This window comes from Carassius auratus, chromosome 4 (assembly GCF_003368295.1).
Source record: "Carassius auratus strain Wakin chromosome 4, ASM336829v1, whole genome shotgun sequence".
Classification (NCBI taxonomy): Eukaryota; Metazoa; Chordata; class Actinopteri; order Cypriniformes; family Cyprinidae; genus Carassius; species Carassius auratus.
Window position 1 is genome coordinate 581981 of NC_039246.1, and position 19005 is coordinate 600985.

The 19005-nt window shown below is 37.2% G+C and overlaps 1 protein-coding gene across 1 annotated transcript; it reads right to left on the reverse strand.

The window, feature by feature from the left end:
• Positions 1-4376: 4376 nt before the first annotated feature.
• Positions 4377-14902, reverse strand: LOC113066515 (zinc finger protein OZF-like). The gene is made up of 3 exons (XM_026238394.1): positions 14791-14902; positions 8893-9413; positions 4377-5300 (listed from the first exon to the last, which is right to left on the reverse strand). Exons 1-3 carry the CDS (start codon positions 14862-14864, stop codon positions 4639-4641), a joined length of 1257 nt encoding a protein of 418 aa, XP_026094179.1. The 5' UTR covers positions 14865-14902; the 3' UTR covers positions 4377-4638.
• Between the last annotated feature and the right edge of the window lie 4103 nt (positions 14903-19005).

Sequence of the window (19005 nt, forward strand, 5' to 3'; positions counted from 1 at the left end):
GATGAAGCTGGCACATCATTGAGCGAAGACTGCGCATGCTGACTGAACTGCTGTGAAGAGAGAAATGAACACCGAGCCGAGCCAGATAATGACTCAAGAACCGGTTGCATCGGTTTTTGGATCACCAGTAGTTCTTTCTGACAGTTCGATTCAGTAAACCGGTTGAAGAAAACAGTTCCCCGGTCTTTTGCGCTCGACGTAATGGCGTCATTGGCATTAACTGCAAGCCTTCGGTTTACCTGGGCTCATAACATTAGCACAGAATCAGTTCAGAATCAATCCCCAAAAGAATCAGTTCAGTTCAGACGCTCTGTGTGTCGGTCTGCTTCACGCTGAATCACACATGCACAGTATCATCAGCTCCTCGGTTCACGAATCGGACGCGTCTGACAGAAACGGTTCTTGACTCGTGAACGAGTCAGTCTGTTGTTCGTTATCTGGCTCGGCTCTGTGTTCATCTTCTGTGTTCTCTCTTCACAGCAGTTCAGTCAGTGTACTGTTTGAGTAAATGAATTACTCCGGGACATTGGTTTGTTTGAACTCAGAGGGAGTGTCAGCCACATTAAACAAGTTAACAGCTTAATTCATCTGTGGATTAATGCGTATTGGAGACGCGAACAATTCAGTTTGATTTGGTGAACTGGTTCAAAAAGATCCGGTTACATCGAATGATTTGTTCGCAAACCGGATATCACAAACTGCTTTGTTTTGAACTGTCTTACAACAGACACGGAAGAGAAGAAAATGATGAATAAAGTCGTAGTTTTTGCTATTTTTGGACCAAAATGTATTTTCGATGCTTCAAAAAATTCTAACTGACCCTCTGATGTCACACTATTTTGAGGATGTTTTTCTTATCTTTCTGGACATGGACAGTAGACCGTACACACAGCTTCAATGGAGGGACTGAGAGCTCTCGGACTAAATCTAAAATATCTTAAACTGTGTTCCAAAAATAAACAGAGGTCTTATGGGTTTGGAACTACATGAGGGTGAGTTATTAATGACATAATTTTGCAAATTGGGCGAACTAACCCTGTAATCATTTTTTGTTTACAAAAAGTTATAGTCAAAGGAATTGGGATTGTCCTTTAGGTTAATCATTTGAAATAGTAAAAACAATATGTTCAAACTTTTGACTACATTCTTTAATAATTACATAACACAATACTTGTACTTTTACTTTCAGTACTTGAGTAGTAAATTTTAAAATAGACTACTTGTAATACTTAAGTACAAAATTTTTTGAATACTATAGTACTTCTACTTAAGTGTGGTGCTTAAAGAGCACTTCAACTTCTACTCAAGTCACTTTTTTGATAGAGCACTTGTACTTTTACTCAAGTATGGTTCTCTAGTACTTTATACATCTCTGTATATTTTATATAAACAATATTTTGTTGCTTAAGCTAATGTATTCAGTCATTATTCAATGGTGTAATATAAATCCATGTGAAAAAAAATTATTCTCACTGTTCTCAGGTCAAATATTTATATGCGATTAATTTCGATTAATAAATTACAAAGCCTCTAATTAATTAGATACATTTTTTTAATCGAGTCCCGGCGCTAATAAAAACATCAACAAAGTTTCAATATAATGCAACAAAGCTACTCACAAGCTTCCACTTTTAAGGCCGGGTTCACACCGCAAGCTGCAGCAGAGCAGAAGCAGTGCGTTAACAGCAGGTAAGCAGAGCAGAATCAGCACAGGGATATTTTGCTTTCACACCGGCAGCAGAGGAAGCGCGCAACTGAACAACGGGTTTTGGTCAGAGTGCTCTATAATGGGTACATTAGAATTGCTTTATTTCCATTTAAAATACATTTAAATAAAAAGACTTGGCAAGAAGCTTTTTTAATTAATAATTTCATTGTAACTTTTGTTGCATCTTTGTTTTTCGGTCTTTGTTTTCCGTGCAGTATGTGTTGTTGATAGAAGAAAGGCCACCGCGCTATATTTGTTATTAAGGAGACTGTGAAAACGACACAGACTTTGGGTTCGTCCCATTAACCGACGTAGGAGAGAAGATGGTGCATATTACCATCTTGTCACTGGGTTTGTTTGCAAGCAAATTTACCAAAGGACACCCTGTAAACCAATTTAATAAACGGTTTTAAATTATGTGTATTGTAATTGGTTCACAGCTTTGACTTCCTGCTCATCTTGAAATCCGCATTTACTTGTTTATTATATATATATATGCATGTATCACCTGCTTTTGTTATTTGTGTGCTTATGTGTAATTTAGAAATTGTAAATAAATGGTTCCAATTGAATCAATTTTGAATCAAATATTGAGTTGTTTGCTTGTGTGCCAGCGAAAGCGTCAAAACACTATAAAATTACTTACCATCTGCAATAAGAGCTGCTGCAACTTCATCCCATGCTTTTTCCTTCTCCTGCAAGTCTTTGTACAGTACATTGTGTGGATCATAAAGAACTTGATATTTCTCAACTTCCACGATGAGACGAGTGTCGTCCATTATTGTCTTTCCAGGGGCACTCTGAAGACCACCGCCTGTGACACCACGTGCTGTTGTTTATGATTGTCAGCACGACATCCGTTCTTCTGCTAATATATAGGCCTAGTTTTAAGAATACGACTACTACTAATAATAATAAATAAATCTCCAAGGCTAAACTAGCAGTATAAATTATTTAAAGTTGCTAAGAACACAGTAGATATCATTAATGCAAAATTTGGGCAAAATTCCTTTTTCGTTTCAGTAGATGTGTATTTTGGCCATGATCATTGTCACTTTATATTCTATACATATTTTTTTATATTAATTTTCTTTCCTAACATACTCCAGTTCTTGTTAAAACACCCTAGATGTGCTTATGTTGTGCATTTAGAACACTTTTTGTGTGAAATCACTTTAACTGAGCGTCAGCAGCGCAGCAAAAATAGACCCAGCGCCGAAACGATCGCGGCACTGCTGCTTCTGCTCTGCTTCTCCGTTAAACTTTCCGCGTCCGCAGGGAGACCGTTATGGACCGCTAGGTAGGCGTGACGTAAACATCATCATTGGAGAGTGTGTGCGGATGCTCTGAGAGGACGAACGCGTGCCTCCCATTTTTTTTTATGACCGCGCAGACAGGTGCGTGTGGTCAGTAGTCTTTAAAAGCACAATTGCACATGTGGAGGCAGTGTGAAGAAGCTCATTGCTACTCGAACCTGTGCAATCCGTCAATAAAAGAATGTAAAGACAACCAGATGTGCAATAATTCTGGACAACTGTTTGTACACGTTTGCTTTTCGGAAATATAACACAGGCTTTACAATTGCAACTTCATTGTGCTGTTACTCCTTTCGAGCTGGATTTCACATAAGCTCCCGACAACATCAGGTGTTTTATTTATATGGGGAGTAGAATTATTTATTTATTTAAATGAATGTATTCGATTAGATATCATAATATTTATGCTGGAATATTATAAATCAGGTTGGTTTGTATTGGTGACGTAATATGTAAATGATATGCGTGCGGCCCACGAGACTTGCACTTGGACCATAGTGCGGCCCGGTGGAAAAAAAGTTTGAGAACGACTATAGAACGACAGTACATTGAATTAAATGGCAATGAAGTTACAAATGATCCATATCATTAAAGAGAATAAGCTCAGAAATATATAAAATAAATAAAAACGAGGATCAATCTGAAACTTTTCAAGTGCGACAATAAAATCAGCCTACACACGATCCACAACATAATTAAGTTGCAAAGAGCATAGGCTCAAACATAAAATATAATAAAAGAGGATGCATTTGTAACTTTTCGAGTGCAGCGCAAAAGCCGCTCAGCCTGCAGCGAGAGAGAGATTTCCTCAGGATTTTTTCTTTGCTCATTTTCTTTCTAAATTCTTTTCGTCTCTGTTGCCTCCAAATCCTCACTCTCTTTTGGCCTCTCTCCTCCTGACTAACAACTTTATCATAAGATGTCCCACTTGACAGTTTCCCTGATTTCAGCCAGTTAAGCATATTTATAATATATATTATGGAATGAATGAAACGAGTTGGCACGCATATAGCCTAGCATGCAGTACATAAAAGAAGAACAGTGCGATGAAGACACCATCTGTCTTCTACGTTTCTATCGAAAACTAATAAATGATAGTTTTTTAGTTAAAATAAAAGCGATTACAAAAGAAATGTTTAATGTTCATGTTTTTATTGTACGGAAAAAATAAAAAAAAAACAGACCGCCATTACATTTTTCCTCTCGGGCACCCCCTGGTGGCAGCTCGCGTATCCCTGGGGGTGCGCGCACCACAATTTAGGAATCTCTGGTTTATAGTATTACTATATACACTAAATAGTATTACTGTCATAACTGATATGGAAAAAAAAGTGGTACTAAAGTCTGTATAATAGAATAGTAACTTATTTTTTATTTTGTAGAAGTCCACTGCACAACTTTTGTTAAATGTAATAGAACCTACTTTAGTAAAACTGTGGTTACTACAGTCATGGTTACTATAGCTTTACTGAAAGGGATATGACAAGCGCAGGTGAACATGAAAGCATATCTGAATTTAGCTGTTAATCAAATGACAGACTGAACAATAATCACACCGGTGTGACTGAACATGTTTAAGGGCTGCTTTACATCCAAAACTCATGTAAAGGGCTTCTATCCAGTGTGAATCTTCATGTGTTTCATAAGGTTCCCTTTTTGACTGAAACTCTTTCCACATTGCTGGCAGGTGAAAGGTTTCTCTCCAGTATGAATCAGCATGTGTTTGTTAAGGTTTCCTTTTTGATTGAAACTCTTCCCACATTGTTCGCAGGTGAAAGGTTTCTCTCCAGTGTGAATCCTCATGTGGTCATCGCGGTGTTGTTTATTATTAAAACATTTTCCACATAGAGAACATACGAAAGACTTCTCTTCACTGTGAATTGTTATGTGGGTTTCAAGGTCTGATTTACTGTTAAACATTTTTCTACACAGTTGGCAGGTGAAAGGTTTCTCTCCAGAGTGAATCCTCTTGTGGTCAACGAGGTCCTGTTTATTTTTACAACTTTTTCCACATTGAGAGCATTTGTAAGGCTTCTCTCCTGTATGAATTGCTGTGTGTTTTTTAAGGTTTTCTTCTTTAATGAAGCTCTTTCCACACTGTTGGCAGGTGAAATAACTTGTATTTTCTGTCTTCTGAGTTCTTGAGCTTCCTGAAGGCTTTTCAGTATGTAACAACCTAAATGATTTTTCTCCAGTCATGGAATCATATTTCTCATGCTGAACTTTATCTTCCTTTTCATCGAGTTCTTGACTCTCCCCTTTCAGTGTCATCAGGTCTAATGCAAAAAAAGACAGATCCAGATTAACACCATTTATAATGGCAAAAAGAACAAACATCAAAACCAACAACACATAAATCTTATACACAATAAGCTATAAAAGGAAATGTTAAATGTGATCTTTAAGAATTTCTGAAAGCGATGATGATAAAAAAATAAAAGTAAGGTCTTAGTTGCATGTTTAAAGGTAATGGTTAATGTAATCTCCAAGTCTGTCCACGCGAAGTAGGGTGGCCACCCATCCCTTTAAATTCAGAATCGTCCCGTATTTATAAGTAAATTGATGTGTCCCAGATTAAATCAATACGGAGCATGATTTGTCCCATATTTTATAAAGTTCAAAGTTTAATCGACATAATTAATTTGGACTGTTTATAAAAGAAATAGCAAATATAATGAAACCAATTTCATATAAAAGTATTGGAGAAGCCCACTTGAATGTGATTGTTGCTACGAAAGCAAAGATGCCAAAATGCAGTGTATTAAAGCAGCATGTGCTAAACCTGTGCTGTTTAAGGGTGTGTTGGGTTCAATTTGTTAATCTGGTCCGGACCAAAAAAGTAAAATGATACATTTTGATACAATTGGTCCTGGTCTGCTGAAGCGTTCACACTGGCATTTCTGACTGATTGGTCGGCTTGAATGATGTATAAATTGTGACAGAACTCACCAAACACCCTTAAACAAACCAATATCCCGGAGTTATTCATTCACTCAAACAGTACACTGACTGAACTGCTGTGAAGAGAGAACTGAAGATGATCATTGAACACAGAGCGGAGCCAGATAATGACTCGTTCATGAGTCAAGAACCGGTTGCATCGGTTTCCGGATCACCAGTTTGTTCGATTCAATAAACCGGTTCAAGCCTTCGGATTACCTGCGCTCATAACATTAGCACAGAATCAGTTCAGAATCAAGCACCAAAAGAATCATTTTGGTTCAGACGCTCTGTGTGTGTCAGTCTGCTTCACACTGAATCACACATGCGCAGTATCATCAGCTCCTCTGTTCATGAAGCGGACGCGTCTGACAGAAACGGTTCTTGAATCGTGAACGAGTCATTATCTGGCTCGGCTCGGTGTTCATCTTAAGTTCTCTCTTCACAGCAGTTCAGTCAGTGTACTGTTTGAGTAAATGAATTACTCCGGGATATTGGTTTGTTTTACCTCAGAGGGAGTGTCAGCCACATTAAAAAAGTTCACAGCTTAAGTAATTTGTGGATTAATGCGTATTGGAGACGCAAACCGTTTAATACGATTCACTTCGATTTGGTGAACTGGTTCAAAATTATCTGGTTACATCTAATGATTTGTTCACGAACCTGATATCACAAACTGCTTTGTTTTGAACTGTCTTACAATATTCCCGGAAGAGAAGACAATGCTGAATAAAGTCGTAGTTTTTGCTATTTTTACACCAAAAATGTATTTTCGATGCTTAAAAATATTCTAACTGACCCTCTGATGTCACATGGACTACTTTGATTATGTTTTTCTTACCTTTCTGGACATGGACAGTAGACCGTACACACAGCTTCAATGGAGGGTCTGAGAGCTCTCCGACCAAATATAAAATATCTTAAACTGTGTTTCAAAGATAAATGGAGGTCTTACTGTTTTGGAGTTATTAATTACATAATTTTCATTTTTGCGTGAACCAACCCTTTAAAGAGTAACTTAAACCTAAACCAACTTTTTTAAGTTAATGATCTATAAGAATGGTGCTTTATTAATGCTGGTCATTCATTTGATTAACTTTTTTGACACTTGAGTATAAAGTGTTTTAATTCTACAATATATGTTGTAAAAACGTCTGAGTGCTGCCTCTTTTCAGGTTGAACGGTGGCAGTTGATTTTTCCTATTGGATGTTGCGGTGGCAAGTGACGCAAGCAGTTTCCAGCTCACCACGCCCCTTGGTACGAGCTACCACACCCTTGGGAGTATAAAACCATCTTGTTCCGTCAAAATTATTGTAGTGAGTCAGGAGTTGGAATTGCGAGTATTGAAAACGACCAGCATAGACTATTATAGCATCTATTTAGCATATCAATTATAAAGTTATTTAGATCTTCAAGTTGGCTTAGATTTATCTGTATTTAGTACAGTGGTCAGGACGGTACGTTGGTGTGTTGCTGGTTGTGACAGCACTGCTGGACTGCATAGTTTTCCAGCAGACTTTAAAATTAGGCGCCAGTGGTTGCATGCACTTGGCCTGGAAGACCGTGAGTTCCCGCCTAGAGCTGGAGTGTGCAAAGTGCATTTTACACGGGTTTGCTTATCCAACGCAATGGAGGTGGAAATGGGCTTCTCCACACAGCTCGCGCTGAAAAGTGACGCAATGTGGGAGTTAAGACCACAGTTTGAGCCAGTTGCTCGAATTGATATGAACAGACACCTACCTCCACATCCTCCACTTTAGGTGAAGGTGGGGGAGAAAAGTCCTCTACTACAAATGAACGCTCCATTGCAAAGCTACTTGCGTCATTACAGTCACTCTCTATTTTACCGTCTCTGACAGCAGCTGTCAATCAATCTGTCACAGCGGGTCTCAGGTTCACGCCGCACTCGCTCAGCCCCGCCCTCGGTTTGTTCCCTCTATCTCCGCTATGCTCTGCACACTTTTCAAATATTGTCAGTGGGTGGAGTCAGGCTCTGACCAGGGGTTTAGTTACCCTTTAACAAGAGGAATATGACAACTGTTGTTTCCTTGAAACATCTGTATGCCTTGACCCCAGCCTCTGTCCATGCCTTGTGAAGTTCACTCAAATTCTTGTATCGATGCTTGACAGTCCTCATAAGGCTCCGGTTCTTTCGGTTGGTTGTGCATCTTTTTTCCCCCACAATTTTTCCTTCCACTCAACCCTCTGTTAACATGCTTGGATACAGCACTCTGTGAACAGCCAGCTTCTCTGGCAACGATTGGCTTACCCTCCTTGTGAAGGGTGTCAATGATTGTCTTCTAGATAACTGTCAGGTCAGCAGTCTTCCCCATGATTGTGTAGCATAGTGAACCAAACTGAGAGACAATTTTGAAGGTTCAGGAAACCTTTGCAGGTGTTTTCAGTTGATTGGCATGTCACCATATTCAAATTTGTTGAGATTTGTGGTTGTGGGTTTTTTGTTAAATGTGAGCCTAAATCATTACAATTAAAAGAACCAAAAGACTTAAACTACTTCTGTATTAAATAAATTCAGTGCACACAGACTGGAGTTTCACAATTTGATTAGAATTATTGAAATACAATAATTACCGAAATACTGATATTAACTTTTCCACAACATTCTAATTTATTGAGATGCACCTGTTCTTGAGCATGTTTTCTATTTATTGAGCTTTGAGTGAATAAACTGAGACACTGATTATTTTTTTCCCTGGTTATTTTTTTGGGGGATGAATGGGTGTCCCTTATTTTGCCTTGCTCAAGGTGGCAACCCTTACACAATGCGACCAGCTCCATGTGAAATCAAAAATTTTCAATTACAAAACTCAAATGACATTATTCAAAAAATACAATTATTTTCTGTAGAGTTGGACATTTTAATAAGGAACAAATGAGTGAGCTCACCATTCATAATGAAAACCAACCTTTTTGTTCCTCAGTATCTTCTTCATGTTTGACTGTGAATGTTTCTTCAGTCTCCTCTTTAATAAATTCTTTCTTTCTTTGTTCCTCAGTATCTTCATGTTTGACTCTGAATGTTTCTTCAATCTTCATGTCTTCACTCTCTTCTTTAATGAACGCCATCTTTGTTTGTTCCTCAATATCTTCATGATTGAGACTGAATGTTTCTTCAATCTTCATGTCCTCACTCTCCACTTTAATAAACTCCATCTTTGTTTGTTCCTCAGTATCTTCATGATTGAGACTGAATGTTTCTTCAATCTTCATGTCTTCACTCTCCTCTTTAATAAACTCCATCTTTGTTTGTTCGTCAGTATCTTCTTCATGTTTGACTGTGAATGTTTCTTCAGTCTCCTCTTTAATAAACTCCATCTTTGTTTGTTCCTCAGTATCATCTTCATGTTTGACTCTGAATGTTTCTTCAATCTTAATGTCTTCACTCTCCACTTTAATAAATGCCATCTTATAATAGTGTTGCATAGATCTGTAAGAAATTAATCACAGATTCCTTAAGTTATCAACAACACATATCTTTAAACCAAATGTGAAGTGCTCTCAATTCCCTATTAACTACAGAGCATTTGCGATTTTTCAAGTTACGTAATTGATATATAGCCACGGGAGATCCCATGACAAGAGTGATGCAAGGAGAATGATGTATCAAACAGAGCTACTTTTGTTAAGAAAACTTAAATTTATTTGTTTAATATAAGTGAGTGTCTTTAACCCTTATGTTCATTTTGTTAATAAAAGTTAGATGTTTATATAGCATGAGCAAATTTGCCAATGTACTATTTTATGGCTGATGTGTTTTAATAAGATAATAAACTACAAACTATAATTGTTTTAAGGTAGCCTTAGGTGAAATCCATATGAGTGTTGAATGAGGGTAAAACACATCCTTATTTATTTTATTAATAAGTTTTTATTTATATAAAAGAGATTAATATTGGTGAATTTGTCACTGTTTTTTATTGTAGTCTTTAAAACGTTTTTTTTATTTATTTTTTTTATAATAATGATCCATAAGCATTAATGTAAGGGGGGTGGGGGTCTTATGTATTCGTGTTACAACGCACAGACACCAAAATTAGTGATTGAGCGATAGATCAGCCGGCTGATATATCGGACCGATTTTTGAGGGTTTTGTGGGTATCGGCCAATACGTGGCTGCTGTGTTTGCTCCCGGCATTATTTACAGACAGGCGTCCACAGGCAGCTCTGTGTTGCTGGAGATACTGCAGTTCACACTGCCCCTCCCTCACTAGCAGAGTGCTGGAAGTCTGCTCTGTTAAGTTTTAAACTTTCAAAGCATATTTTAACTGTGTGACTTAGCGGAAACAATGCCATACATTTGAAAGTGGAAACATGTTGCTCTATATGTGCGTGCAACTATAGTTAAGAAAGTATGTGGTTCAAAATTGAAAACGCGAATGCCATTCCTTTAAAACTGCTTGCAATTGTTCAGCCGAACAGCTGATCATAGCTGGATCATAGCATACTACATAAATGTATGTAGTAAAGGGCTAGAAATCCTTTGCTGATACTTACTCGTCATTGTGGAGAGTGCAGTTCATGGTTACATATGTTACGACCATAGACAGTAAAAGAAATGGACACAGCGACCCCATTGGAACTCAATTGAGACAAGTGAAGCCCATTTTTAGCGTTTTTTAGCACTTCCGTTTCTGACACGCAGACTCAAACGAAGCTTGATGACATCAGCAACCTGTCTGACAGATGTAAATCTTCTAGTAGCTGTGCGTCCAAACTGCCATCGTTAATCTTGCAGAGACGGCGAGCTTGAGCGGGGAGTTCTTTGGCGTGAGTGAGCAGGAGTAAGTATTATGATTAATTATTTTGTATAGTATTTTAAAATATAACGCCAGTACGCCATATTAAGTTAATTGCCTGTGAGCTTCTCCTCCTGTCTGTACGGTAATGCAACAGAGAGTCGAGTGGTTATGACGCAATCGTTAGCCTATTTTTTTCCAAAAACTGTTTCTACGTGGCCATAATATAACAAAGAACATAATGGAGCCCTTTATACATTGTCGTGTATCTTTAGAAATAAATAATGGACAAACGGAGTCATAAAACGCCTCATATGTAAAGTTATTCGCTGTCAAAGTGACGCCAAAATGAATGGGAGTCAATGGGAATGCTAACGCAAGTGAAGTTCTGCTACAAGATGGCGGCACGCAGCCAACTTCAACTTCCGGTCGACTTCCTTGCTGCCTGGTTACGACCCCTGGCTCAAGGGAAGCAACAAAGACAAGGGACACACGCAAAACCAAATATTTAAGGTACAATTTGTAAGATATTTGTAGTAAAATATAAAAAAACCACTAGGCTACTGTTAAATATTTTGTCCAGCTGATTACTAACAATATATCTAATGTTTTCAACTACTTGCAAATCATGACAAAATTCCCATTCTAAACAGTGTCACGGGGCAGTGTAGTCGCCTGTCAATGACGTCAGTTACCCTTTGTTAACGCCTTTACTGACGTAGAAAACACATGACAACAGTGTTGTGGACAAATGTGGAAGTAGCTTCGCGATAAACAAACTAGAAAGAGATGCCGCTCTCACTTGTGTTTTACTCGACAGGTGAGTTGTATTGATTCTTATTTTTACAGAAAACATATATTATAACAATCAACAAGATTAGTATTATGGGGCATACATGCCAAACGTGGGGCATCGCTTCTCTAGACCCGCGCGAGGATGCGTCTGATCCATCTTCGCACTGACTTTGTAACATAAATCTACTCATGCAAATCGTTGAACTCGTGTTAAATCCATGATTTATCTTTCCGATTTGATAATGTGCCCTCTAGTGGCAGGTCCTACAACCTGTACCTTTAAGGTCAAGAAAAATGTTTATTTACTATTAAATTAAGATAACATTAAATAGTAAAATGAAAACGATTAAAGGAAAATCACAATGTGTCTGTGTGCATCAGTAACGTCAGTGTGTAAAGCAGAGTGCATGGTTGGAAATGTAATCCTATGTTAAAGCATAAATGCCAAAAAAAAAAAAAAACAAGTCAAACTAAAAGTCCCAAAACCAAACAAAGGCCAAAGTTCCAAAATCCCCAAATTCCCTCCTTGTTTCAACTGGAGATCTCTTTTTAAAAAGGAGCGCCTGAAGCACCGGTCATGGGTGTATTCTATAGACTAAAGCTCTATTCGGACGGGACTAGTTTTACAGGGGGTCGTTAGAGAAATATGCGTTTCACAGACGTACTTGGTGATTTTAGTCCCGTCCGAATCTGCCACGTCTGTGTTTTTCTCACACAACCTCTGTGATAATTCCAGAGCAAATTACCTACTGTTTTTCAGCAAACTCAGTGATCCTCTGCGAAAACTAATCCCGTCCGAATGCGAATGTCTGTGATTGCTGGTGATAATGTATTTCACAACGCGTTTCCATGTGTGTTTTGGCCAACGTGAATTACCGTAGATGCTCTTACCGCGCGGATGTTTGATATATTTGTTTAGCGGCAAATAAATAATAATAATAATAAAATAATACAAATAATAAAATCAAGAGCCAGATCGCGTAAACGATCTGTTACTATTGTAATATGAGCATCAGGTAAGATTACTCGCGTTCATTTATGTACTCAGTTACATAATGTTTTAATTACATTTAATAAAAAAAAAAAAGGAAAACAAGTTAAACTAAAGGAACCACACATTAACATGGTTTTGCTATACTAGCCATTTAGTATTTATTGTGTAATAATACTAAGGCAATCATTCTGAATGAATGCAATGATTGAATACAGAACATGAATACAGAGCGCATGATCTCTGTGACGCCCAGATAAACAAATCAGACCCTCCCACCTCTGTAATAAACACGGAGATACTAGTCCCGTCCGAATTGGTACATGAAAATCACAGACGTCAGGTGGTAAGAATCTAAACTGAAACATAGTATTATTTATTAATACGTAGCCTTAGTATTATTACACAATAAATACTAAATGGCTAGTATAACAAAACCATATTAATGTGTGGTTCCTTTAGTTTAACTTGTTTTCCTTTTTTTTTTTTATTAAATGTAATTAAAACATTATGTAACTGAGTACATAAATGAACGTGAGTAATCTTTCCTGATGCTGATATTACAATAGCCGGTATTAACAGTTTACGTGATCTGGCTCTTAATTTTATTATTTTATTATTATTATTTTTTATTATTTATGTACCGGTAAGCAAATATATCAAACATCCGCACGGTAAGAGCATCTACGGTAATTCACGTTGGCCAAAACAAGGAAATAAAATGGTGAAATACATTATCACCAGCAATCACAGACATTCGCATTCGGACGGGATTAGTTTTCACAGAGGATCACTGAGTTTGCTGAAAAACAGTAGGTAATTTACTCTGGAATTATCACAGAGGTTGTGTGAGAAAAACAGAGACGTGTCATATTCGGACGGGATTAAAATCACCAAGTACGTCTGTGAAACGCAGATTTCTCTAACGACCCCCTGTAAAACTAGTCCCGTCTGAATAGGGCTATATATGCCATGTTTACTATGGTAACGTTAATGGCTTGTCTGCATAGTCTTTTGCATCGCTTACAAATATTTCTGCCTTGTTTAGTGATTATAATCCACATCAAAATCACAGTCAGAAATTTCAAACACTCGCTGCTGACTGAAAGTAAAAAATGTTTACAAGTTTCCAAGGCTGGTGTTATGTTATCTTTCTGTAATGATCTACGATGCTGATGCTCTCCAGACAATGGGTAAACTCATCCTTCGTTCATATCCCCTCCTCTAGCCCCAGCTGGCTGCTTTGACCCAAGGTTATAACAAAGGACCAAAAAACCCTGGCCGTTGGCCCCGAGGAAGCCAAGACGAGGCTCGATCAATGGCAATGACTGATCTCTGTGTGAAGGTCCAGAAAACCAGAAGATTTTCTGATTGTATATAAGTGGTGAACTAGTTTAAAAATGGAAAATTAAAAATATGAAAAAGAGTGTTTAGGGAGAATCAATAAATTCTGAATGAATGATTGTTGTTGTGTAAATAATATGTAATACATTAAAAATAACTAGATTAATATTATTATTTTTATTATTTTAGTTTAGTCTGATTACTATTACAAGTATTTTAAAATGTAATTGTAATTTTGGCATTTGATTAATCAAGATTGCATGTAATCACTTACCCAACTCTCTATCTCTTATATATATATATATATGTGTGTGTGTGTGTGTTTTGTCTGACATCTGGACATGTCATGTTGTTTTATCACAGAATCACTTAAAATCACTGCAACGTACAATGAAAGAAGTGCAAGATTTACTAGTCATTAGACACTTTTATAACCAGAGGCGAGTAATTAAACTGCCGTCAATTGACACAGTTAACAAAATCACATGTGTTTTAATTTAATCTCCTACCGTACTGGAAAGAAATTAAGAGCTAAAATGATCTGTCAGGATCTTTCATGACGCAAACTCTCTTCATGTTTGCATAATGATGCATTTAAATGTTAATTACCGAACATATCTGCTGCAGCTAAAATATAACGCGCATTACGAATCCGCCTGTCGTTGGGCTCGCATATCCGCTGTTTGTAGTTTTTGAACACTTTTATGCGTGTTTGTATTTCTCGATCTGCACATCTCAAGTAGTAAACCATCCGGGAATCTTTGGCATAATTTTCAACACACTAATTCTATTTTCGAATAATATTTAGAACGGATTGTAAGCAAATTGGGACGCAGCAAAAGTAATCAGTCATGTTCAAGTTAAGCACTCGCGTGCAACGCAAAGGAGGAGTTATATTAATTTTAAACACTTTAAAGATTTGAACAAAAAGTGCTCACCTTTCTTCAGCCGAGTCGCAGACGCTGCAGCGCAGCTTTATGACGTCACAACACCAGACCAAAATAAAAGTCATTTTTCGCCTTAATAACAAACAGGCATTATGATCTTTCAAATGTTAAACACATAAACAATAAATCCAAGCATTTTATAATAAACAAAATAATACAACAAATGTAAGCATTAAAATAGTACTAAAAGCAAATTATATCACAAATTAAATTACAATCCATGTATGTTGACAGAAGAGATTTAAAGCACTCTTCGCTTTTAAATTCAGTTCAATTCAAGTTCATTTGTATAGCACTTTTCACGTTACAAATTATTGCAGCTGTACAATGTGTATCCATAATAAATTTAGTAGTAACTTGTAAGTGGTGATTGTCAGTAAATGTATTTGTTAGTTCTGTTTGTTGTTTCAGGGTTAGCATCATCTATTCTCAGGTTTTCTGGATCCAGACTGGATCTTGTGTAAATCCGTGGCTAAAAAGAGAAACAAATAGAGACATCATTAGCATAGCTGCTGTTCCAACAAAGTAAAACTAATTAGTTTAACCCAAGCTAAAGAATAAGAATGCGCATTTGATCAGATGCAACTATACTCACAGTTTAAGATACATTATTCGAATGCTTGGCGAAAGAGATGTTTTTAATCTAGATTTAAGCAGAGAGTGTGTCTGAACCCCGAACATTATCAGGAAGGCTATTCCAGAGTTTGGGAGCCAAATGTGAAAAAGCTCTACCTCCTTTAGTGGAGTTTGTTATCCTAGGAACTACCAAAAGTCCAGCATTTTTTTACCTTAGGGTGCGTGTTGGATTGTAGCGTGGTAGAAGGCTAGTTAGGTACGTTAAACCATTTAGGGCCTTATAGGTAAGTAATGATAATTTGTAACTGATCTAAGGGTTGTGTCTTTTTACCGGTTCTTGAAAGAAAATGTGGATGTTGATTTTATTCACAGAACTAGAGCACAACAAAAGCTATTGAAATGGAACAATTGAGAAAAAAGCTTGCAAAACATTTTACATACATTGTGCAGTTTACCGCGCTAGAGGTGCACTTGCACTTGTTTTGACATTCATAAGTTCAAATAAATTAATTTAGAATTCACACAGTTTGATATGTAAACTTAAATATTGTGTCTTGTTACTGGTTCATATACCAACATTTAAATGTTGGAGTTGTATTGACAAAACTATAAGACAACACATGACAACACATTAAAATGAAAACAAATACATCAATTAATTTCCAATAAATATACTCCTCTATATGTTGAGTTTCACTGTTATCGAATCCATTGAATCTCTGGATCTGGCGGTAGCACTGTTAGCTTAGTTTAGCATAAATCATTGAACCAGATTAGACCGCTAGCATCTCGCTCAAAAATGACCAAAGAGTTTCTCACCAGAGGCTTTGGTCTGATACCTTAAGTTCACACGGGTTTCTGCGTGTTCAGTTCTCGGGCAAGTTGGAAACATGCACTACTAAACATTTTATGTTTCAAACAAAACAGTCAATGAAGACGAAGAAGAGAATATCATATAGCACAGAGAGTGAGATCTTGGCATACCTAACGGCACCCCTTAGCTGTTATAAATTCACTGTAAATCATGCTTCATGGGGCTTATTGCTTTTATAAAACAGTTATTCCATATACGTAGTTAGGTTTCACAGAATATAACACAGCAAATAAAGTGTAATGATATAAATAATTCCGTATTCTTCCACCAAACAAAGTAGTTCCTCAGAAACAGTTGTGGTTCCAACAAAGTGGTTACAGAGCAACACACAGAAGTAAACAAAGGTGTATGTTTGTAGTGTAATGTACAACAGCTTCGAACGTGGCTCAGCCAATCAGAATCAAGGATCGGAACGTTCCGTTTTATTAAATTGGATTAAATCATTGAGAACTGGATTGCTCAAGACAACATGAAAGTGAAGCCATTGCGCCGCCATATTGGTAATCGCTAGTGCTTGTAAATCTTCTATTAAATTAATAGGAAATTGTACGATTTTAATGAGAGAACATTGCCTAACGAAACACCAGTTTTAAATCCCTCCACGTCAATAGGATGTCTCTGGTCTTGGTTGACAGCGTGCTCTGCCCTTTAAATGAAGAAAGAAGGATTTCTTAAGAGAGGTCATGTTACGTAATGTCCTTCGATTAAGATGCGCCATGCAGCACTGACAAAATTATTATTTTCAGAAACTTGGATTGCCAACTTGTTCTTCTAGTGTTCATTCTTAATAGATTTTTGATACTTGTGAAGTATGAGAACAACTTGTGAAGTATGAGAACAACTTTATTCACATTGTACAGTTATTTGTACAGTTATTACATGAAATACCACTTGCTTGCTAGATTAATTTAGACTAATTAAGGTAACAATAACAATGAAAACTTCTTTAACTGTTTATTATTTACAAAAACCAAAATGATAACACACCGATTGGCCTTGATTCATTGAAGATATTCACAAATAAGAAGAAGGTGATGAATTGTTGCATTAAGAAAATGATGCTATGAATTGCTATATTACAATGTAAATACTTTTCCTAACATTACAATAGACTAGCTATAACACTGCATTGCTCAATATATACTGTGGTAACTGTTTTTTAACTATTACACTCTCTTATAAAAAAATATATTATTATAAACATATTAACAAATAACTTTATTTAGAAAATAAAAGAGAGACAGCAATGGTCAACGTTAAAGATTAAAGGTTTATTTTTATTGAATTAATGGAGGTGAGGATCACTGGCAATTGAAAATGATGATGATGATATATATCTTATTGATTTTTGTGCATAACAAGCTTGCCCAGAGTTTTGCGCAGCCTTTTACAGTGTGATGCAGATGATGTTTCATTTGCCAGGAGGTGGAGCCTGATATTGGTGTAGCTGTCTGCAATGAACTTAATGAGAATGAAAACACGGTTGTTGTATGGTTCCAGGTTGAACATGTGCCTCAAGTTCCTTGAACGCAAAGCCACCATGGCGTTCCTGAACCTGTGTGGATAGCCTGGCTTTAAATTTGCTGTTGAATGCACCTCTCTGATATTTTGCAGATTTGTAGGACACTGTCTGATGGCCTGACAAGTCCACCTCTGGACTTCATGTCCATGAGGGTGTGCCCAAGATCATCTTGTAAGAAACTCCTCTCAACACTGAGTGCTGATAAACAGGTGCTACACTGAATCTTCTTCATAGCTGTTCTAGCTACGAAGCCAGCTATGTAACCAACCACAGCCTCTTTGAACATGGACAGACTGGGAAGGCTTGGGATGTATGTTTCTTCTTTTTTTTTTTGGTTGTGTGTCACTTTTCCGAATTTGTAACATATCAGAAGGTGTAGCCTCTAGTACTACTGTGCTGTCCAGTGAGGAGGAGTTTCCAATGGTTTTGATGGCATGTCTCGCTACCATTCTTTTGAATGCTGACTTAAACTGCTTTGCTGTGGTTGGTATTGTTTTTACATCTATTAGCTGTGAGAATGGCAGCAAAAAACAGCTCAAGGTGGTCTTGGCTAAATTTGTAGGTCAGCAAGTACTGTAACTGTGAAGTTGGTGGTCACACATATGTGTCATATATATTTGTTTGAAACTTTTTATTGGCACCAGGAAGCTGTGAAAGGCAGTTTTCTTGTCTGTTATCACAAGGGGTCGTTTTCTTTTTATCCAATGATGGAATTGTAAGCTTCCATTAAGAAGGCCATGCTGGTTCTCTCATTAACTTGTCTGAGTGGACTTTTAAATCCCCTGCCAATAGTATTTCTGGAGTTCATCATATCAAAAAGCCGGTCAAAAATCTCCAGGAATTGCATGTTGGCTCACACACAAACTGGGGGAACTGCAGGTGTCTCTGACAGAACCTGAGAGCATCTGCAACATTAGCGCTAATGGTCTGCACAGCAAGATTTAGCTTCAATTTTTGACTTTGCCAATCTATATGAGCTGAACTAAGTTTGTTGCCTAGATGTAGTCCTTATATGATAAGGACTTGATATATTCCCATTTTATGCTGTTTCCACAGGGATCTCCAGGGTCCTTAAACATAGAAAATGTGTTGATGGACCATCACACGTAAGGGACACCACCTTCACATCCACGTCAGACAACTTGAGAATTGTGCTGCACCAGTATAATCCTTTCTGAACACATGTAGAAATACATGAGTTTCACAATTTGAGTTGAATTACTGAAATAAATGA

Bases quoted from the DNA above. Each gene is read 5' to 3' on its own strand.
- LOC113066515 (XM_026238394.1), bottom strand. From the start codon at position 14,864: ATGACTTTTATTTTGGTCTGGTGTTGTGACGTCATAAAGCTGCGCTGC. The intron at 9,414-14,790 runs GTGAGCACTTTT...AATTTCTTACAG, and splicing joins TGCGACTCGGCTGAAGAAAG to ATCTATGCAACACTATTATA. The intron at 5,301-8,892 runs GTTGGTTTTCAT...TTTTTGCATTAG, and splicing joins AGATACTGAGGAACAAAAAG to ACCTGATGACACTGAAAGGG.